The following is a 22346-nucleotide window of genomic DNA, read 5'->3' as shown; positions in this document are numbered from 1 at the left end:
GCTTGATATATATTCTAAAGCATGGGAATTTGCCCTTGCAATTCAGAGATTCTTAGAACCTTTGGTAACAATGAAAGCAAATTTTGAAACCGATCAGGCATTATTCTAGTCCAATCAAAATATACCTAAAATCTAAGAGCTACTTGCAATATTCTATCTGCATTCTATCTGCAGGCCAGTAAATGATATAATTGCCTGCAGCAGTGGTAAGATCAATATGTATATCTTGTAAAGTGGTGGCATTAACGCACACACAGCTATCATTAGCTCGAAAAAAATGGGTGTCCCGTCAGGGTAATTCCTTGACCTCCACCCTCTCAACAAATATTGTCATAAACAGTGACAACTTCCCCTAGCTTCAGTTTATAGATACACTGAGCTGTGGTGGTTCTAACGGCCAAAATGTCCATTGACTCTCTATTCTTATCCAAAATGTCAGGTGTCAAGCCAGGGGTACTGTCTAGAAATCAGTTGGAGATACCAGGTGGTCTAATTTCCCCAGATGTCTCGGTAAACAATTACAGTCCCACAGGCATCCTCCCCATGGACCCAGCAGGATTCGGTATGTGGGAGCCCACACCCACCCTAACCGGTCCATATGCTTGGAAGGAGCACTGTGAATGTCCACACTTCCATCCAGAAAGTGTCCAAGTATGTCTTCATGACCACAGATCAGATGGTACTCCTGACGTGTCTGTAAGGGCAGTGGGCCAAGTCTAGTCCAGATCCCACTGCAATGCCTTCCCAGCCTCAGTGATATTCAATACCATCTCTGTCAGTCTCCTTCTGGGTCATAGAACTAAGGGTGGAAATGACATGTAGTCACCAACTTCAGCCTGTACTCAAGATAGCTGAGCTTCAAAAATAAGACTAGTGGCCTTTTCTAGTTGCCCCAATTTCTTATCATGTTCTTGCCCTGGAAGAATAGTCCAAATGGCTACTACACTATTGGCCAGATGAAATAACCCAGCCCACAGGGATCTGGTCAATTCCCTTTTTGTCCAGAGGAAATAACCCAGGCCTTTTTGTTATGCTAATCTAATGGTAGCCCCTTGTGAGCAATCTGGGTATGTAGAAAACTGGATAAGGGCAATGTCAGGTAAAATCCAATTAGGGAGGGCAATACATACTGAAGGATTTATCCAGAACACAGGGCGCAGCCTGTCGAATAAACCCCAAAATCCAATTAATACCACAGTCCCAAGCATGGGTCCCACAAATTTCCTCCTGCCAGTGTACAATTCTTTGTTTCTTCACCAGGGTCAGTTCTCAATGTCCTTTTCAGTCAGGAATTCCTGGACTTTGGCAATGTCAGTGGAATGAGTGCTTCTTCTTCTTTCCCAAAACAATCAAGGTTTAGCATCCTACAGGGGAGAGGTTTCCAGCACATATCACCCTGTAATAGCTGTGCGTTTTTCTAGAAAAGTCTAAAGGCACAGTTGGTCTGTCAGTGGACAAGGGAGCTTTTTCCCTGCTGTCCAGAAGCACAGTAGAACTAGAAGAAAGAATAGGCTAATCATCAATAGGAAAATTCTCCTGATGTGGAGGGGTCTTTTTGCAGTGAGAATCCTGGGTCCAACACTGTGGCACTGCACAACGGTGTTGGTAGTCAGCAGGACTTGGAAAGGGCCTTTCCAGCATGGAGCCAAGGCAGTCTTTCGCTGATGGATCTTTATGTAGACCCAGGCTCCTGGTTCCAACGAGTGGCAAGGTTGCACAGGATCCTGTGGTAGTGCTTCCATCACCTGTGTATAAAAAGACTTAACACATTTCATTAGTGCCTGACAATATTTAAGCATTATGTTATCCAGCAAATGAATGTCCATCTGAGCTGGGGTTAGTGGGGGTGCAGTTGGTAGTCAGCATTGGGTGTTCTGTCAAATTTCATGAGGGCTGAGTCCAGTCGTTCGATTGGGAATGGCTCTCATACACCTCAGTGCCAAAAGAAGGGCATCCGGCCACCTTAAGTTCGTTTCAGCACAAATCTGGGCCAGTTTATTCTTTAAAATCCCGTTCTGGCGTTCCACTGTCCCAACTGTGGGTGGTGAGGGCAGTGAGTTGCACATAACTCCTTTACAATCTGTCCAGTAAAAATGAATTCCACGATCACTGTTGATACCCACAGGGATGCCAAAACGTGGTACAAAATCTGTAAGCAAAGACATCTACTGTCCTGCAGGGAAAAGCTTCAACCCAAGTGGTAAATACATCAACTAAAACCAATACATATTCATAACCACAACATTTAGACATTTGAATAAAATCAATCTGAATATTTACAAAAGGTCCCAAGGAGGAGGGTGGGCTGGCCGCTGCACACCAATCTCGTGTAACTGCAGTAACCATTTCCCCCCCCTTCCCTTGGTAGGCAGCCAAGCGGTGTCCTTGACTGGGGCCAGCGCATGTTAGCCATTCTCTTTTTTCTCCCTTCTTTGCGTTTTTTTTCTTTTTAACCCTTTTTCAACCTTTTTATCTCTTTTTTTTTTTTTTTTTTTTTAAACCACGATGCATCTTTACCTGGTCCGGACCAATACCATGAGGCGGTATGACAACCCCTCTTGAGGCGGTAAAAACCCCTCAGCACCGGTGCATTCTAATGCATTTACCTATGCATTACCTTATGCATTACCTTATGCATTCAACTCAGCAGTTCCCAGTACTGCTATAAACTAACCTTATTGGGGCCTCTCCCCAATACCACTTTGCATCTGATCCTGCTGCACAGTCAATAAGTTCAGATGGCGTGAGCCCAACAGAGAGACAGACGTCCTCAGGGACAGTCCTCCTCCGATACCCCAATAGAGATTTCAAAAGGTCTCATACCTCTCATGTGGCGCCATGGGGTTCGAAGGGGAATGATCCGTAGTAGTTGTCTGTGGGTCCGTGGGCGTTGCCATCCCGGACGAGCCCCCAAATTGTCGAAGAAAACTCAGTTCTCGCTTTTTGTTTGGGTGCAGCAAAATTAAATACTTTATTATTTCTCCAGTAATTACAATGGAGGGAGAGAGTGCCATAGGACACAGGGTCCTGGACAGGTCTCTCAACTGGTAAACAATCACAGCAAGCCTTTATACCTTTTACAGACAATTTCTAGCAATAATACAGACAGTAAAAAGCAACAAATACATTTTGTTTATACATAAGCTTTTCTGCTATCTCACTAGAAAAACAAGACTGCAAGACTGCATATTGCAAGGTCGTAATAACTTTCACACAATTCACTCTGTCTTACATTATCTTGCTTCCTCACGTCACCAGGGTCACAGTTAACCTAACTCATGCTAACTAACATTCATTAAGATCTCTTCAAAACCTTGTTAATTATTTACTGGCTTCCACAGGACCTTACCCCTTACCTGTTCCCTGACTGCCCCGACCCTTATCCACACCCCCGCACCCAGACAGACCCTCCCCCTGGACTCCCATGCCTATCCAACTGCTCCCCGCCCCCTGACAGGACCCCCAGAACTCCGGACCCATACAACCCCCACTGCTCCCTGCCTCCCCTAACCCCTCTCCACACCCCGCCTCCTGACAGCCCCCCCAGAGCTCCCAACTCATCCAACCCCCCCAGCTCCTTGTCCCCTGACCACCCTCTCCAGAGACCCCCCCACCCTAACTGCCCCCCTCAGGACCCTCCTTACTCCCTGTCCCCTGACTGCCCTGACCCCTATCCACCCCCACCCCGACAGACTCCGGGACTCCCATGCCCCATCCACCCCCTGCTCCCTGACTGCCCTCCAGAGACCCTCACCTCTAACCACCCGCCCGGGATCCCACCTCCCCATCCAACCCACCCTGCTCCCTGTCCCTGACTGCCCCCACCCCTTATCCAACCCCCCTGGCCCCGGACCCCTTACCATGAGGCTCCCCGCTCATCCGGAGCCCTGCCACCGCATGCGCAGCCCTGCCCCTCAGAATGTTGTGCACGCGGCGGCAGGGCTCCAGATGAGCGGGGAGCATCTTTCCCTCCCCACAGAGCCAAACACTGCCCCACGGGAGCGCGCAGCCCCGGCCCCCAGAGTGCTGCGCAGAGGGATTGAACAGAACAGGTAATCATCAAGTGATCCATGCCCTGTCGCTCATTCCCAGCTTCTGGCAAACAGAGGCTAGGGACACCATTCCTTCCCATCCTGGCTAATAGCCATTGATGGACCTATCCTCCATGAATTTATCTAGTTCTTTTTTTAATCCTGCCCCAGCCCGTCCCGCACACTCCAATTCCATCCCAGAGCCCGTCCCCCACACTCCTCCTCCTACCCCAGCCTGTCCTCTGCACCCTAACTCCCTCCCAGAGCCTGTCCTCTGCACTCCAACTCCCTCCCAGAGCCTGTCCCCTGCACCCCAACTGCCTACCCCGGCCCAGACCCCACCCCAATTCTGCATTACCCTCTCAATTACCCTTTCAATTTCAGTCTCAAAGAAAAATGGGGAAAAGAACTTAGTCTTATCATGACAACAGAAACATGGGAGAATATCTGGCATAATGTGAAAGATACTTCAAGTTCTTTATCCTTGCGATTCTTCCAGAACAAGATATTAAACAAGCACTACTGGACTCCAGAACATTTGCTTAAAATTAAATTGGCCACACACTGAATGTTGAGATGCAAACAGTCACAAGCCAATCTTTCACACAATCTCTATATCAGTTAAAAAAAAATGCATGTGTTCTGGAACACCATATTCAGTGCTCTCTCAAACTTTAACTGTTGCTATCTTTCCTTCTCCAGGCTTGTGTATTTTAAGGATGAATTGGTAATACCAGTTAACATTAACAAGTTGCAGTAAATTTTTAGTGGCCAAAAGAGTTAATTTGAGAAAACGGAAATCTGCCATTCCTCTCTCAGACATAGACTGGCTTAACGAGTGCTCTACTGTTGCAGCAATGGAAAAAAATGACTTTATCTAATAGAAACGCTTGGAAAAAAATGAGAATGTCTGGTCACACATGAACCTACTGCATACTTTTGCAGTTTAGTATATATTAGTCCCCAGTACTCCTAGGGTATGTTCTCATTTTATCTATTTAGTCACTTTAATAATTGATACCACCACTATGGGTTCAGGGTTTGTTTTGTTTCAGGTTTTACAAATAATGAACATTGAATTTTGTTATTTATATGGTATTTCATTTAGTTATGTTTATTTTATATACAAACAATATCACCTCCTCATCTTGATCAATCAGGCCATCAGCCCTCAGAGAGAGAGCACCAGTCACAACATGCCATTTGTGTCGTTGTAGCCAGTCCTTCAGCCACCCACTGGCCAAGCTGTCAGTGGCACCGAACACCTGATCGGCATAGCACACCACAGCCCAGAACCCCTGAGTTCAAGCGATCTGCCAGTCTTGGCGTCCCAAGTAGCTGGGATTACAGGTGCGCACCACCACACCTAACAGAAAAAATATCAATAAAGTTTAAAAAAAAAAGTTTGAAAGTTCATGGGAATGTGACCACATTGGATCTTGCCCCAGTCTGTCTTGTGATGAGGGGTTGCTTTGGACTTCTTCTTTTCAAATATATCGATTTCAATTACAACACAGAATACAAAGTGTACAGTGATCACTATATTATTTTGATTACAAATATTTGCACTGTAAAAATAACAAAAGAGATAGTATTTTTCAGTTCACCTCTTACAAGTACTGTAGCGCAATCTCTTTTATCATGAAGGTTGAACTTACAAATGTAGAATTATGTACAAAAAACTGCATTCAAAAATAAAACAATGTAAAACTTTAGAGCCTACAAGTCCACTCAGTCCTACTTCTTGGTCAGCCAACTGCTAAAAGAAACAAAAGTGTGTTTACATTTACGGGAATTAATGCTATCCACTTCTTAATTACAATGTCATCTGAAAGTGAGAACAGGCGTTCTCATGGCACTGTTGCAGCTGGTGTCACAAGATATTTATGTGCCAGGTGTGCTAAAGATTCATATGTCCCTTCATGCTTCAACCACCTTTCCAGAGGATGTGTCCATGCTGATGATGGGTTCTGCTTGATAATGATCCAAAGCAGTGTGGACCAATGCATGTTCATCTTCATCATCATCTGAGTTAGTCTTGGTCTACACTACAGGGTTAGGTCGAATTTAGTCACGTTAGGTCGATTTTATAATGAATGCATCTACACAAGCAACCCCGTTTGGTCAACCTAAAGGGCTCTTAAAATCGACTTCTGTACTCCTCCCTAGTGAAGGGAGTAGCGCTAAAATCGACCTTGCTGGGTCGAATTTGGGATAGTGCAGACGCAAATCAACGTTATTGGCCTCTGGGAGCTATCCCAGAGTGCTCCAATGTGACTGCTCTGGACAGCACTTTCAACTCTGATGCACTAGGAAAAGGCCCGGGAACTTTGAATTTCATTTCCTGTTTGGTCAGCAGCACAGGTGACCATGCAGTCCCCCCAGAATCGCAAATGAGCTCCAGCATGGAGCGAACGGGAGACACTGGATCCAATTGCTGTATGGGGAGAAGAATCTGCAGGCAGAACTCTGATCAAAAAGAAGAAATGCTAATTATATATATGCCAAAATCGCACAAGGCATGATGGACAGAGGCTACAACAGGGACACAGCAGTGCCGCGTGAAAGTCAAGGAGCTCGGGCAAGCCTACCAAAAGACAAAGGAGGCAAATGGTTGCTCTGGGTCAGAGCCCCATACATGCTGCTGCTATGATCAGCTGCATGGCATTCTGTGGAGGACCCTACCACTACCCCACCACTGTCTGTGTACACCTGCCAGGGGGGAGCCTCACGCAACACAGAGGAGGATTTTGTGGATGAGGAGGAGAAGGAGGAGAATGCGCAGCAGGCAAGCGGTGAATCCGTTCTCCCCAGCAGCCAGGACCTTTTCATCACCCTGGAGCCAATACCCTCCCAAGGCGGGATCCCTGACCCTGAAGGGGGAGAAGGCACCTCTGGTGAGTGCACATTTGTAACTACAGTACAGGGTTTAAAAGCAATAGTATTTAATGTTTGATTTTCCCTAAAGACTTGGGATGCATTCCCAGCCAGTACAGCTACTGGAAAAGTCTGTTCACATGTCTGGGGATTGAGCGAGAATCCTCCAGGGACATCTCCATGAAGCTCTCCTGGAGGTACTCTGAAAGCCTTTGCAGAAGGTTTCTGCGGAGGGCTGACTTATTTCGTCGTCCACTGTAGGACACTCTACCACGCCAAGCCAGTAGCAAGTAGTCTGGAATCATTGCAGCACAATGGTCCTGGGTTTTGGTCGCATTCAAGCAACATTCGATCTATATCTTTCTGGGTTAGCCTTAGGAGAGGAGGGCCTCATTCATGGTCACCTGGTTGAAATAGGGGAATTTTTCTAAGGGAACAGTAAAAGGACCCTGTAAGGGTCCGGTGTGGGGGCTCGGCCCTCTCAGGTGCGGCTGGGAGCCAGGCCACCTCACTACACGAGGCTGGGTGAACAGTTCAGTATCTGAAGTCCAAGCCCTAGATCAGGGTGGGGCAACAGGCAGTAGTCCTGGGCTCAGACCCTCCGGCAGGGGCTGAGCAAATAAACAGTACTTTAAGCCCCAAGCCCTAGGTCAGGGCGAGGCACAAAGAGCAGTTCTGGGCTCAGACTCTCAGGCAGGGGCTTAGCAAAACAAACAGACTTTTAAGCCCAAGCCCTAGGTCAGGGCGGGGTAGCAAACAGTTCAAGGACTCAGACCCTCAGGCAGGGGCTGAGCAAACAAGCAGCAGTTCAGGGGCTCAGGCCCTCAGGCAGGGGCTGAGCAACAACTGGTAAGTCCAGGCTTCTACGCCTGAGCGTTGGGGGTGAGGGGGCGACTGCCACCCGTGAGTGGGGTGGCAGGGGGGACGCAGGCCCACCCACTCCACTGCGTCCCAGCCCGGGGCCCTAACAGCGGCAGTCAGTCTGCTGCTGTGTCAGTGGGGATCCTGGCCACAACACACTGACATTTGCTCGGAGTCTGCTGCAGCCAGACTGGGGTCGGCTACCCCCGGGCTATTTCCATTCTCCCCCTCCATTGGTACCTGTCCATCCCTAGCATCCTCCGCCGGATCCCACACCATGGGCTCCTCGGGGTACTGAGCGCTGGATAGGTCGGGCTGCTCCTCAGGACACGGGCCGAGGGGAGCTCAGGCAGCTCCTCGGAGTACCGGGCTCGGGGAAGGCTCGGCCAGTCCACTTCAGGGTACCGGGCTCGGGGAAGGCTTGGCCCAACAGGAGCTCAGGCATCAGCGTCTGTCCTCTCCGGTGGCAGGGCGGCAACTGAGCGCTGGGTCCGGGCCTTTATACTTCCTGTCCCACCCCTTGACTTCCGGGGGGCGGGGACAGGCGGCGGTGACTCCGCCCACTGAGGCGGCTGTTCCGGTTCGGCCCTCTCAGGTGCGGCTGGGAGCCAGGCCGCCTCACTACAGACCCCATTCATGCTGGGCTGTTTGCGCTTGGCTAAAAGGGATCATCCCTGAGAATAGCCACACGGCAGGGGGAGGGGGAGGTGTGTGCTGCACATCCACCTGAAAACCGCAGCCCCTCCTTTTAAATGGCTAACCCAGCCAGCATTGCTGCTATGGGAAAGGAGGGCACTGCAGTTTGAAAACATTCCCACATGTTATAAAGGCATTAGAAGCCAAACCTGCGTGCCCTTTGGCTTACCATGGCTGCTTTGAAACCGAATTCCATTGCCCAGCCATGTGTGATGTGTCACAATACCGGCAGGCACTCAATATAAAAGGCAAAATGCGACTTTGTACCTAACGCACATGTGCTGGCTGCTGTGAATTGCTTGATTCACTGTGAAAGAGTCTCCCTTTTGTTCTCAGAAATGTATCATCTTAAATTTTACTCTCCCTTTTTATCCCCCTGCAGGTGCAAATTTTTCTATGCTCCCCCTATCATCTCCATCCCTGAGGTTATCGCAGATTAGAAGGTGAAAAAAACACACTCGCGGTGACATGTTTTCCGAGCTCATGCAGTCCTCCCCCACTGATAGGGCACAGCTGAATGCATGGAGGCATTCAGTAGCAGAGTCCAGGAAAGCATTAAGTGAGGCAGGATGCAATGCTGAGGCTAATGGGGGAGCAAACGGACATGCTCAGGTGTCTGATGGAGCTGCAGGAAAGCCAACAAGAGCACAGATCGCCGCTGCATCCACTGTACAACCACCTGCCCTTCTCCCCAAGTTCCATATCCTCCTCACCCAGACACCCAAGAACGTGGGGGGAGAGGCTCTGGGCACCCAGCCACTCCACTCCAGAGGATGGCCCAAGCAACAGAAGGCTTGGATTTGTAGTGTGGCTACAATAAGCAATGTGGCCTTGTCCTTCCCTCTTTCCCTCTTCCCCCACCTCACCCTACCTCACCTGGGCTACCTTATCAGTTATCTCCCTTTTTTTAAATTAATAAAGAAAGAATGCATGGTTTCAAGACAATAGTGATTTTATTTCCTTTGCCAGCTGTGATCGAAGTGGGGAGGGTCATTGGTTTACAGGGAATTTACTGACTTCTGAAAGTATGTTCCACACCTCATCCCTCTCAGATTTTGGAAGGCACTTCAGATTCTTAAATCTTGGGCTGAGTGCTGTAACTATCTTTAGAAATGTCACACTGGTATCTTCTTTGCATTCTGTCAAATTTGCAGTGGAAGTGTTCTTAAAATGAACAACATGTGCTGGGTCATCATCCGAGACTGCTACCACATGAAATATATGGCAGAATGCGGGTAAGACAGAGCAGGAGACGTACAATTCTCTTCCAAGGAGTTCAGTCACAAATTTAATTAATGCATTATTTTTTTAACGAGCACCATCAGCATGGAAGCATGTCCTCTGGAACGATGGCCAAATCGTGAAGAGGCACATGAATCTTGAGCACATCTGACACGTAGATATCTTGCAATACCAGCTACAGAAGTGCCATGCGAACGCCTGTTCTCACTTTCAGGTGACATTGTAATTAAGAAGTGGGCAGCATTATTTCCCATAAATGTAAACAAACTTGTTTCTCTTAGCAACTGGCTGAACAAGAAGTAGGACTCATAGGCTCTAAAGTTTTACATTGTTTTCTTTTTTAATGCAGGGTTTTTTGGACATAATTCTACATTTGTAAGTTCAACTTTCATGATAAAGAGATTGCACTGCAGTACTTGTATGAGGTGAACTGAAAAATACTATTTCTTTTATTTTTTACAGTGCAAATATTTGTAATAAAAAATAAATAAAAAGTGAGCACTGTACACTTTGTATTCTGTGTTGTAATTGAAATCAATATATTTGAAAATGTAGAAAACATCCAAAAATATTTTTAAAAATGGTATTCTATTATTGTTTAGCAGTGCAATTAATCACAATCTATTTTTTAATCGCTTGACACCCCTACTATTGAGGTGATTATTTTAAACAGTGTTCTTAGTTACAAAAATGACACTCAGCAGACAGAGATGGCAGTATACAGCACAATCACTGTCACTTCCACTACTTAACTTTGAATAGCTTTGTATATATTTTGGCCTTTCTGACCATTAAGATTGTTTTGGGTAGAGGTCAAACGTCTCCTGCTCCCCAGGTAATGCCAAGACTGGTTTGAAGACATGTTAATTTTCTGTTTTAGCTTGGGGGGAGCCTATGCCAACCAGCTCAACAGTATTTCAACATAACTGGAAAACACACAGTGTATGCCCTTAGACAAGGCTTTAGAAAATACAAGCAAGCACCAATTTACTGAATTTACCTTTCTTTATCTGAATGGTTAAGACACAAGAAGTCAATATGTTAACAATCGTTGCAAAATAGAAACTGGTTCTACTCTGTAATGCAAAGTATTGTGATTGAACTATCATTTAAATTTAGGACTAGGAGAGAGCTTCAAGGCAGGTTACCAGGATTTTCCAATGTCTCCAACAATGATATTGCGCTCAAGATTCCAAAAGCCTTCTGAGGTGAAGATTAGAAAACGACAAATGGGATGCAGTAAAAATAAACAGAAAAAATCAACTGCATCTCAGATACCAGTGAACCAGGAAACTACGCGTAAAAATCAAAACTTAAGGAAATCATCAAGTAAATCTGAAGGTAAACTTTCCTTTACTATAATTAAAGCGTGTGCCTGAGAGAGGTAATGTGCAAAGCAAAATTCAGGAGTGAACTCAGTACTGAAATTTGGGCTGAATGGCATCAGGAAACAGGCTGAGGAGGACATTCAGCATAGAAATACATAAGAACGGCCATACTGGCTCAGACCAGACCAAAGTACTGTCGAAGAAAAACTCAGTTCTCGCTTTCTGTTTGGGTGCAGCAAAATCAAATACTTTATTCTTTCTCTAGTAATTACAATAGAGGGAGAGAGTGTCCTAGGAAACAGGGTTGCCCCTTGTCCCGGACAGGTCTCTCTCAATTAGTAAACAATCACTACAAGCATTTATACCTTTGTTACAGACAATAGCTAGCAATCCTGGAGACAGTAAAAAGAAAACATTTGCATTTGTTTATACATAAGCTTCTTTGCTATCTTATTTGTCTTACTACTAGAAACAAAACAAGACTGCACATTGCAAGGTCGAAATAACTTTCACACAGTTCACTCTGTCTTACATTCTCTTGCTTCTACAAATCTCACATCATTAGGGTCACAGCTAACTCATGCTAACTTAAATAACATACATTTAAAATCTCTTCAAATCCTTATTAATTATTTAATGGCTTCCACAGTATCCAGCACAGTATCCTGTCTTTCAACAGTGGCCAATGCCAGGTGCCTCAAAGGAAATGAACAGAACAGATAATCATCAAGTGATCCATCCCCTGTCGCCCATTCCCAGCTTCTGGTAACAGAGGCTAGGGACACCATCTCTGCTCATCCTGGCTAATAGCCATTGATGGACCTATCCTCCATGAATTTATCTAGTTCTTTTTTGAACCCTGTTATAGTCTTGGCCTTCACAACATCCTCTGGGAAAGAGTTCCACAGGTTGACTGTGTGTTGTGTAAAGAAATAATTCCTTTTGTTTGTTTTAAACCTGCTGCCTATTAATTTCATTTGGTGACTCCTAGTTCTTGTGTTATGAGAAGGAGTAAATAACACTTACTTATTTACTTTCTCCACACCAGTCATGATTTTATAGACTTCAATCATATCTCCCCTTAGCCGTCTCTTTTCCAAGCTGAAAGGTCCCAGTCTTATTAATCTCTCTTCATATGGAAGCTGTTCTATACCCCTAATCATTTTTGTTGCCTTTTTCTGAACCTTTTCCAGTTCCAATATATCTTTTTTGAGATGCAGCGACGACATCTGCACACAGTGTTCAAGATGTGGGCATACCATCGATTTATATGGAGGCAATACAGTATTTTCTGTCTTGTTATCTATCCCTTTCTTAATGATTCCCAACATTCTGTTCACTTTTTTGACTGCCACTGCACATTGAGCAGATGCTTTCAGAGAACTATCCAAAATGACGCCAAGATCTTTCTTGAGTGGTAACAGCCAATTTAGACCCCATCATTTTATATGTATAGTTGGGATTATGTTTTCCAATGTGTATTACTTTGCATTTATCAAAACTGAATTTTATCTGCCATTTTGTTGCCCAGTCACCCAGTTTTGAGAGATCCTTTGTAGCCCTTCACAGTCTGCTTGGGACTTAACTATCTTGAGTATTTTGTATCTGCAAATTTTGCCACCTCACTGTTTACCACTTTTTCCAGATCATTTATGAATATATGTCTCTGGGGGACACCACTATTTACCTCTCTCCATTCTGAAAACTGACCATTTATTCCTACCCTTTGTTTCCTATCTTTTAACCAGTTACAAATCCAAGAGAGGATCTTCCCTCTTATCCCATGGCATCTTACTTTGCTTAAGAGCCTTTGTTGAGGGACCCTGTCAAAGGCTTTCTGAAAATTTAAGTACGTTATATCCACTGGCTCCCCCTTGTCTACATACTTGTTGACCCCCTCAAAGAATTCTAGTAAATTGGGGGCATGAGTTCCCTTTACAAAAACCATGTTGACTCTTCCCCAACAAATTACATTCATCTGTGTCTGACAATTTTGTTCTTTTCTACAGTATCAACCAGTTTGCCTGGTACTGAAGTCAGGCTTGCCGACCTGTAATTGGCTTTGCCAGGATCACCCCAAGAGCCCTTTTTAAAAATTGGTATCACATTAGCTATCCTCCAGTCATTTGGTACAGAAGCAGATTTAAATGATAGGTTACAGACTACAGATAGTAGTTCTGCAATTTCACATTTGAGTTCCTTCAGAACTCTTGAGGGAACACCATCTGGTCTTGGTGATTTATTATTGTTTAGTTTATCAATTTGTGCCAAAACCTCTTCTAATGACACCTCAATCTGGGACAGTTCCTAAGATTTGTCACCTAAAAAGAATGGCTCGGGTTTGGGAATCTCTCTCACATACTCAGCCGTGAAGACTGATGCAAAGAATTTATTTAGTTTCTCCACAACAACCTTATTGTCCTTGAGTGCTCCTTTAGCATCTTGATTGTCCAGTGGCCCCACTGTTGTTTAGCAGGCTTCGGGCTTCTGATGTACTTAAAAAAAATTCTATTACTTTTTGAGTCTTTGGCTAGCTGTTCAAATTCTCTTTTTGGCCTTCTTAATTATATTTTTACACTTAATTTGCCAGAGTTTATGCTCCTTTTTATTTTCCTCACTAGGATTTAACTTCCACTTTTTAAAGGATACCTTATTGCCTCTCACTGCTTCTTTTACTTTGTTTAGCCACAGTTGCATATTTTTGGTTCTCTTACTATGTTTTTTAATTTGGGGTATACATTTAAGTTGAGCCTGTATTATGATGTCTTTAAAAAGTTTCCATGCAGCTTGCAGGGATTTCACTTTTGGTACTGTACTTTTTAATTTCTGTTTAACTAACCTCCTCGTTTTGTGTGTGGTTCTCCTTTCTGAAATTAAATGCTACAGTGTTGGGCTGCTGAGGTGTCTTCCCCGCCACAGGGATGTTAAATTTAATTATATTAAAGTCACTATTAACAAGCAGTCCAGCTATATTCACCTCTTGGACCAGATCCTGTTTAAGTATCTGGAGCAGCCTCAAAATGACAGGTTTCAGAGTAGCAGCCGTGTTAGTCTGTATCCGCAAAAAGAACAGGAATACTTGTGGCACCTTAGAGACTAACAAATTTATTTGAGCATAAACTTTTGTGGGCTACAGCCCACTTCATCGCATGCATGCAGTGGAAAATACAGTAAGAAGATATATATACACACAGAGAACATGAAACAATGGATGTTACCATACACACTCAGTTAAGGTGAGTTATTACCAGCAGGAGAGGAAAAAAACTTTTTGTAGTGGTAATCAAAATGGTCCATTTGCAGCAGTTGACAAGAAGGTCTGAGGAACAGTAGGGGGGGAAATAAACATGGGGAAATAGTTTTACTTTGTGTAATGACCCATCCACTCCCAGTCTTTATTCAAGCCTAATTTAATGGTGTCCATTTTACAAATTAATTCCAATTCAGCAGGCTCTCGTTGGAGTCTGTTTTGATTACCACTACAAAAAGTTACGGGAATAGCGTAGCTGAAGTCGAAGTATCTTATTTCGACTTACCTCCCGTCTTCACAGCGTGGGATCGAGAGCTGTGGCTCCCCCGTCAACTCCACTACCGCCACTAACCCTGGTGGAGTTCCGGAGTCGACAGGAGCGCATTCGGAGATCGATATTTCGCGTCTAGATGAGACGTGATATATCGATCCCCGATAAACCAATCGCTACCCGCCGATCCAGCGGGTAGTGTAGACATACCCTAAAACAACAAGCCTAAATGCACTTCTTGTCATATCAGTGTCCTGAGACCTGTCCCTGCACCAAAAGTAGAACTTGAAATGTCTAGAGCAGGTCAATTCCTCGTGGCAAGAGAAGTGAGGGAGGCAGGCATCACCATATATTTTTCTAGTCTGTTTATTCACTATGTGTGTACTCAGTTCCTGTTTATCCTAAACAAAGAGGGTAGAAGCATCAGCAAAGGTTCCCAGAAACAATTTTACCTTCACAACTCCAGCAAAAACAGAGGGTTCATTATAGTTACATCCATATATAATTGGAGTAATGCAGTGGTGAATTTGGCTCCGTATTCTCAACAGAATTAGTTAACTCCCATTGCATTTCTGGATCCCCTGAAAACTTCCTGTTTCTACCCTGTTCCTTCACTTGCCTCATGTCCTGGCCAGAGCACTAAAAAAATCAATGTTACTTTATGGTACTCATTTACTCTTCATCTTGCTGGCTCTGAAGTTACTAAGTTGGCTAAAATTTAACATCCCCTTCCTGCTGTATTCTAAAGCATTAAGTCAAGTCCAAGATGCTGCTCAATTCACCCCATCTCGTATTTAATGCCGTGGTCCCCCTAGACATTAGATATCATTCTCCTGATGTCTCATGGAACAGAAGATCTATTCAGTATAGAGTATGATACAGGACAGGTGAGACTTAGTGCCTCTGTCATGAAATGTATGACTGTCTTGGAGCTGTATTTAGTATAGACTTGGCAAGTATTGAGTAAACAAACTTCTTACTTTAGTAGAAGGTGAGAAACTGCTAGCCACAGACCAACTGTAACATCAATAGAGCTCTAAGGTATGTACACAAACTCTTCACGGCCCCCTACCCCTTTTTAGTTTGGGTTTTAATATTGGAAACCTATTTTAAAACTACTTTCCCATTGATTAATGGGATTGGCCCCAGTATTTTCAATCAGTGCTTGCGCTCTCCTTTTTGGACATTATTCTCATTTGTCTGATGTGCTGAGTATCAATATACCCCCCCCCCAAAAAAAACGGTATGACGAGAGACTGAAAGAAGTGTGCATGTTGGACTTCGTTTAGGAATAACAACAAGTGCCTTGTGGCACTGTAGAGACTAACAAATTTATTTGGACATAAGCTTTCATGGGCTAGAGCCCACTTCATCAGATGCATGAAGTAAAAAATACAGGAGCAAGTATAAATACATGAAAGGATCGGGGTTGCTTTACTAAGTGTGAGGTCAGTCTAATGAGATAAATCAATTAACGGCAGGATACCAAGGAAGGAAAAATAACTTTTGAAGTGGTAAGAGAGTGGCCCATTATGGACAGTTGACAAGAAGCTGTAAGTAATAGTAGGGAGAAATTAGTAATGGGGAAATTAAGTTTAGGTTTTGTAATGACCCAACCTGGGAGTGGTTGGGTCATTACAAAACCTAAACTTAATTTCCCCATTACTAATTTCTCCCTACTAGGAATTAAAGATTAATCTTTAATTAAAGATTATGTCATGTGATAAAAATCTCCAGGAATTCGTCCAACCAAAGTTGGCAACTCTGGAGCAGAGGCAGAAGGGAGCATCAGCTAACATTCCCGTATTCTGCCTCTGTGGGGCTAGCCCCACAGAAACTTGTGTTCTGTGCTCTATGCCTCCTCCTCCTTTGCCCTGAAACCTGTATGCTGCAGGGCCAGACGTCTCCCAACATTATCTGGGTTAGCCTCCAGGATTGGAGTAGCTCCAATATCTCCACTAGACACCAATGGCTGCAGGTGGTACTGCAGCCTGAGGTACATCAGCCATTCTGTACTGTTGTGACACATTATTGGTGGGGCTTAGCCCGTACTGAGAACCTATTTCTGTCTTTTACTACCATTAACCTTTTACCCCCAATCGGGGCTATTGCAGATTATGTATTCCTTACGTCATCCAATCTCAAACCGAACTTCGCACCTCCTTAATTATCTGTACGTTATTCCCTGACCACCAGAAACTTCTATGCATAAACTCTGTACTGCACACTTTTTTTTTTAAAACATCATCTTAATAAAATTTCCTAAGGGTGGTGAATTCAAAACTAAAGTCAGCATTGGGTTTGGTTTTGCCATTACAAAGGCAAAAAAAGATGACTGAAGTTTAGCCACGCCCAAAAGCATAGCTGCCTGAGCCCACACTGTTACATTCATGTTGCCTGTGGTTGTATTTTAAGACTTGTTTAGTTTTTCCACTTTGCAGGGGTTGCCATAGGAATATTCTGTTAGGTGACCTTTCTACTTTTCTGTGACCAGCAAAACTAACTGAAATTCATTTGTGACTAGCATACCAACACTATGACAGAAAGAAATGTTACATACTGACAAGAGACTCAAAAACTCTGCGTTTTGATTTAGACGAGCAAGGCCATCGTAAAATATCAGTTGAGGATTCACAATCCACTGAAGGTACAGTTTCTCTTTCTATATCAAAATAATATATATTGTCTTACAGGACACTTTCATGTATTTCCATTTTCACTTACTCTGTATTATCAGTCGGCATTAGGAACATTTGATCCCACTAGTATGATGCTTTGGTAGTTACAGAACAAAAACAATAACAGGCTTAAAGTAAGTATGGTATAATTTTAAATGAAAAGTAGGTTATCTTGTTTACTGGCCAGTAGACTAAAAGGCATGTTTGCATTCCAGGAGGTGGAAAGGAAGAGAAACAATCACTTAGGAAGAGTGCAGAGAGAAATAATAGGAGATACAGAAACTGTGGGGTACAGCCATATTTAACTCCTTCCTGACCTCTGACTGGGCTTCTCTAATCAATGCACAAATATGACACCCTAGCTAGCATTCAAAGACAAGCTGCTAGACATTTTGGGGGAGGAAGAAAACACAAATAATGATTGAATTGAGCAGCCACAATGTGTTGAAGGGAGTGGAAACACTGGTTGCACTAGTGTGCCTCTAAGGTGCTTCACAGGTTAAAAGCAGTAAATACTCAAGACTCGTTTTATGTTATTTTTTTCCTAGGGTAAAACAACCCTCTCCCTGAATGTTTATCAGTTTTGAGGGGTTAAATATAAAGCTAAATGCTGCCCTCGACTTCCATGGACAGAGAGGAGCTTACAATCATAGATCATGGCAGAGGTGTGGAATGGGAACCGCATGGGGTTCCAGAATTGGGATAGGGTGACCAGATAGCAAGTGTGAAAAATTGAGACAGGGGATGGGGGGTAAAAGGAGCCTATATAAGAAAAAGACCCCAAAATCAGGACTGTCCCTATAAAACTGGGACATCTGATCACCCTAAATTGGGATGAGGTTGGGAGGAAGCTGTTCTTCACTGTATGCCCTCCCCTCCTCGAACTGCAGATCTATACAGTGCAAGACACTTCAGACTGAGGGCCAGCACCTTACCTGGTGTCATTGAGCATAACTCCTCCCTCGTGGAAGCTATGTCCATTTACTCCAGCTGAGGACCTGTATCTGATCCTACCTCTGAACAGCGGAAGGACCCCATTGTCAGGGATTTAGAGGCAGCTGAAGAAGAACATGACAGTCAAGATGTGCTGTCAAGGGATGCAAGGAGCTGGGGAGGGAGTCAGGCCCAGTGGATTGCTGAAGATCCAACCTGACTGGGGACATCTGTGGATTTCCAGCACTGAACTCCTGGACTTTCTACAGATAGGGTTAGGGGAAGTATTCCAGGGGAACTCTGCAATTTGGAACTTGAGTTTCTACAGTGAGGAAATAAGCTGTGGAGAACGGGGCCCATAATTAGTTTTTAAATATTAATTTGCATCTGTGTATATGGGAGGGTTTCCCATTATCTGATGAGCAATTTGTCAAATGCTGGTCAGCAATCCCTGCGTAGTTAGGGTTAAGGTGTGCAGGGGCAGCTCTAGCCATTTCGCCGCCCCAAGCACAGCGGCACGCCGCGGGGAGCGCTCTGCCGGTCGCCGGTCCTGCGGCTCCGGTGGACCTCCCGCAGACGTGCCTGCGGAGGGTCAGCTGGTCCCGGTGGACCTCCCGCAGGTGAACCCACGGGCCCAGCAGACCCTCCGCAGGGACGCCTGTGGGAGATCTGCCGGAGCCGCCTGCCGCCCTCCCGGCGACTGGCAGAGCGCCCCCCGTGGCACGCCGCCCCAAGCACGCGCTTGGCGTGCTGGGGCCTGGAGCCGCCCCTGAAGGTGTGTCTCCTAGTTCCAGTTCCACAATGCCTACTAGAGCTGCACCACCCCAACAGAAGCTCTAAGAGGCATCGGAGTTCACAGGAAGCAGACCTACTGCACCATGCTGGAGAACGGAGTAGCATGTGCTCCCCTCCACGCTGACCAGGTCTGCCATTGCAGAGGGAGAGCCACAGACTTTTGGAGGGGCTGGTGCAAAGATTGTAACTCTGAACAGCGAAGGAGCACCGTGTTTGCAACTGTGGCCATGCCCTGAGAGGGGAATGCAAGGTGGGGCACAAACTACCTTCCTACCATCATACACTCACATAAGAGTTAGTCACAATTGGCCCTTCGTTAGTAACAGGACAGTCATTTACTGTTTGCCTAGTTTTAGTCATGATTCCTTGTTACTAGACTGGTGCTTAAAATTCAGATTAGTCTCACACTGCACTACTGACCTCTATCTTCAAGAATTTATTCTCTGTTATAAAAGACAATGAATAAATAAAATTGTCATACTCTCCTTCTCCCCAGTACAGATAGCAGGACAAAAATGGTACATAGCTCCATTTAGGTAGGCCTACACTTAAGGCAGCATGTAGAGACGAGACACTGCATGCCCAGCTAGAACATGGATAAACATCAGTGTAGATCAGGCGTCTCAAACACGCGGTCCGCCAAGCTCCCCACCCCAGAGGTATTTTATGTGGCAGTTAAGCTCCCTGCTCGCTGCTTCCCGATGTTTGCAGCCGGGTCTCTCCCCGGGCCCCGCCTGCCACCCCCACGCGTCTCCCCTGAGTGTCCCCCGGGCTCACTTGCTGCCCCTTCACTGCCCCGGAGCCTGCAGCTCAGGCTGACTCCACTCTACTCTGCCAGCTCCAGCATCACCTGCTGCCACAGGGTCCTAGTGCCCCCTGCTCTAGGGCCAGGGCAGGCTGCCCTTCCCCTTCCCTTCTGCCCTAGTTCTGAGCCTTTCCAATGCCCCAAGCCTCTCCAATGCCCCAAACCCCTCATCCCCAGCCCCACAGCCCTCACCCCTGCACCCCCTCCTATCCCCAAACTCCATCCCAGAGCCTGCATCCCCCACCCCCTGCACCCAGCATGGAGCCTCCACCCAGCACCCAAACTCCATCCCAGACCCTGCACCCCAGCCCCCCTCCCTCACCCAAACTCCCTCCCAAAGCCTTAGGCAAGTGAGGGTGGAGTTTGTGGGGGGCAGGTTCTGGACACCACCAACATTTCTACAAACCTGCCACCCCTGGAAGATGCAGAGCAGGGGTGGAGTGGTGGTGCAGCCCAGTGCAGTGGGGGGGCTTTAACAGAAGTAAATCTAACTAAGGCCTGGTCTACACTGGCGGGGGGGTTGAATTATGGTACGCAAGTTCAGCTACGCAAATAGCGTAGCTGAACTTGAAGTACCTTAGTTCGAAGTACTTACCCGTCCTCACGGCGCGGGATCGAAGTCCGCGGCTCCCCCGCCGACTCCGCCACCACCGTTCGCGGTGGTGGGGTTCCGGAGTCAACGGGAGCGCGTTCGGAGTTCGATATATCGCGTCTAGATGAGACACGATATATCGAACTCCGAGAAGTCGATCGCTACCCGCCGATCCGGGCGGGTAGTATGGACGTACCCTAAGTGTGTGTTTTGTCCTTTGAGTGAGGTGCATTACTGTTGGTGGTGCTTAGCACTTTCCCGGAGGGAGGGAGGATGAGCAGGGAGCCGCGAGCTCAGGGGAGGAGGTGGAGAAGAGATGGGGTGGGGTGGGGCGGGGCCAGAGGCAGCAAGGGGGGGTGTCAGTGATGCGGCGCTAGTCCTCATGTGGCCCTCATGGTCATTTGAGTTTGAGACCCCTGGTGTAGGTGGTGAGGCACTGCTTAAGCTAATAGAGAAAGACCAGCACCTTAGGGTATACACTTTACATGGCTGTCTATATGCCTAAGGAGTGCCTCCCTCCTCTACATTATTTTTAGCAACATAGTGTCCTACAGTCTCCCTGCTGCCAGAGCCCTTCCCCACTGCAATGAAATGCTCCAGCAATGGAAAAAGGCTCTGGCAAGGGGAAGGCAGTGGGAAAAGGCCAGCAGCTCCCTACTGCTGAGCCTTTTCGCCATTGCCGCCTTTCACTGCTGCATGCAGATACACACTGCAGCCTGAGCACAGCCTGCCTTTCATTGTCGTGTGTATCTACACGTACCCTACAAGTTGCTGCAAGTGGCTGATAAGGCCATTGTAAATATCTATGAATACAAAACAGTGATTAAGGCTTAGAAGGAAATGACGCCTGAGTCCTATTGCTGTTACTGCCTATTCCAGGAAAACTGAATGTTGCGTTTTTGCAGAATACTTTTAAAATCGTCTTAGTCTGCGGCATATGTATGTTTAATTGCAAAAATATTTTTTATATTTTAGATATTGCATGGTTAGACATATTCACAAGCAACAAACGGAATAATTGTGGTAAGATTTTGGTTACTGTGGCCCAGAGATCAAAACTACATTTGTTTATGTCAGAGTTTGGTTTTGAAAAGGTTTTTGATGGACCTTTAAGGGAAGTACAGAAAGTTAGTAACGCAACCAGAAAGTGTTGCTGATCTTAGAGATTTCTGTCTATCTCAAGGTTTTCTATAATGCTCATCACTGTAATATCAAAGCACTGCTAAGACTGATATTAATATTCAGAACATTAATAATATTTAGCATTTATATAGCACTATACAAATAGTTATCAAAACATGATTGTTAAGTAGGGAAGTCTTATTAAACCCACTTTATAGATGGACTTAGAGAGTTTGAATGAATTGTTTAATTCCAATGTTCAATAAGGCAGTGCTATATTTACAAGAAGCTCTTGGCTTCCAAGCTCATGCTCAAGCTTCACTAGGCCACTTCAAACATATTCAAAGGTGATACATAAATTAGACTCCCTAAGATCTACTTACACCAGAATACCAATGTGTATGGGAATCTTAGGTGGTGTTTCAAACATTTGGGCAGCTGGAAGAAGGTGTAAAGTGAGGCTCAAAGCAGGAGATGGCTTCCTTTAACTTACATCCTCCTGTCAGCTGCTTTTATTGCTACATTCCTCTCTTCCGGCTTGTTGGACTCTGAATTAGAGTCTTATGGTTCCCTTATATGCAGATGCACTCACTGATGTGCAATTTGCACATCACTTCTGAATTTGGTCCATTGAGTGAAAGGCTATAACACAAGGATAAAGAACTTGAAATATATTGCACATTACTTCAGATATCCTCCCAGATTTCAATTTAGTATAATTTACCTGCTGAGGCACAACTAAACGGTGTACTTTATACTTTCTTCTTGCAGACTTAGTCCATCTAAATGCCATTATCTTTATTTAGATTTACTTGCATATAATTAGACTGTGCTAGAATGTGCCCCACATTCTACCAAGGATTTT

The 22346-nt window shown here is 45.4% G+C and overlaps 1 protein-coding gene across 1 annotated transcript in view; it reads left to right on the top strand.

Annotated features, from left to right (window-relative positions):
- LOC120407400 overlaps nucleotides 1–22346 on the top strand; it is a 32388-nt gene that overhangs the window by 4521 nt on the left and 5521 nt on the right. The window contains exons 2-4 of the mRNA XM_039543022.1: nucleotides 10827–11048; nucleotides 17081–17203; nucleotides 21335–21382. Coding sequence (XP_039398956.1) covers nucleotides 10868–11048; nucleotides 17081–17203; nucleotides 21335–21382 — 352 coding nt within the window. The 5' untranslated portion in view covers nucleotides 10827–10867. The remainder of the gene's footprint in view (nucleotides 1–10826; nucleotides 11049–17080; nucleotides 17204–21334; nucleotides 21383–22346) is intronic.

This window comes from Mauremys reevesii, linkage group 6, assembly GCF_016161935.1.
Source record: "Mauremys reevesii isolate NIE-2019 linkage group 6, ASM1616193v1, whole genome shotgun sequence".
NCBI lineage: Eukaryota > Metazoa > Chordata > Testudines > Geoemydidae > Mauremys > Mauremys reevesii.
The sequence above is the reverse complement of the archived record's forward strand: the minus strand, read 5'-3'. Positions and strand labels throughout refer to the sequence as shown.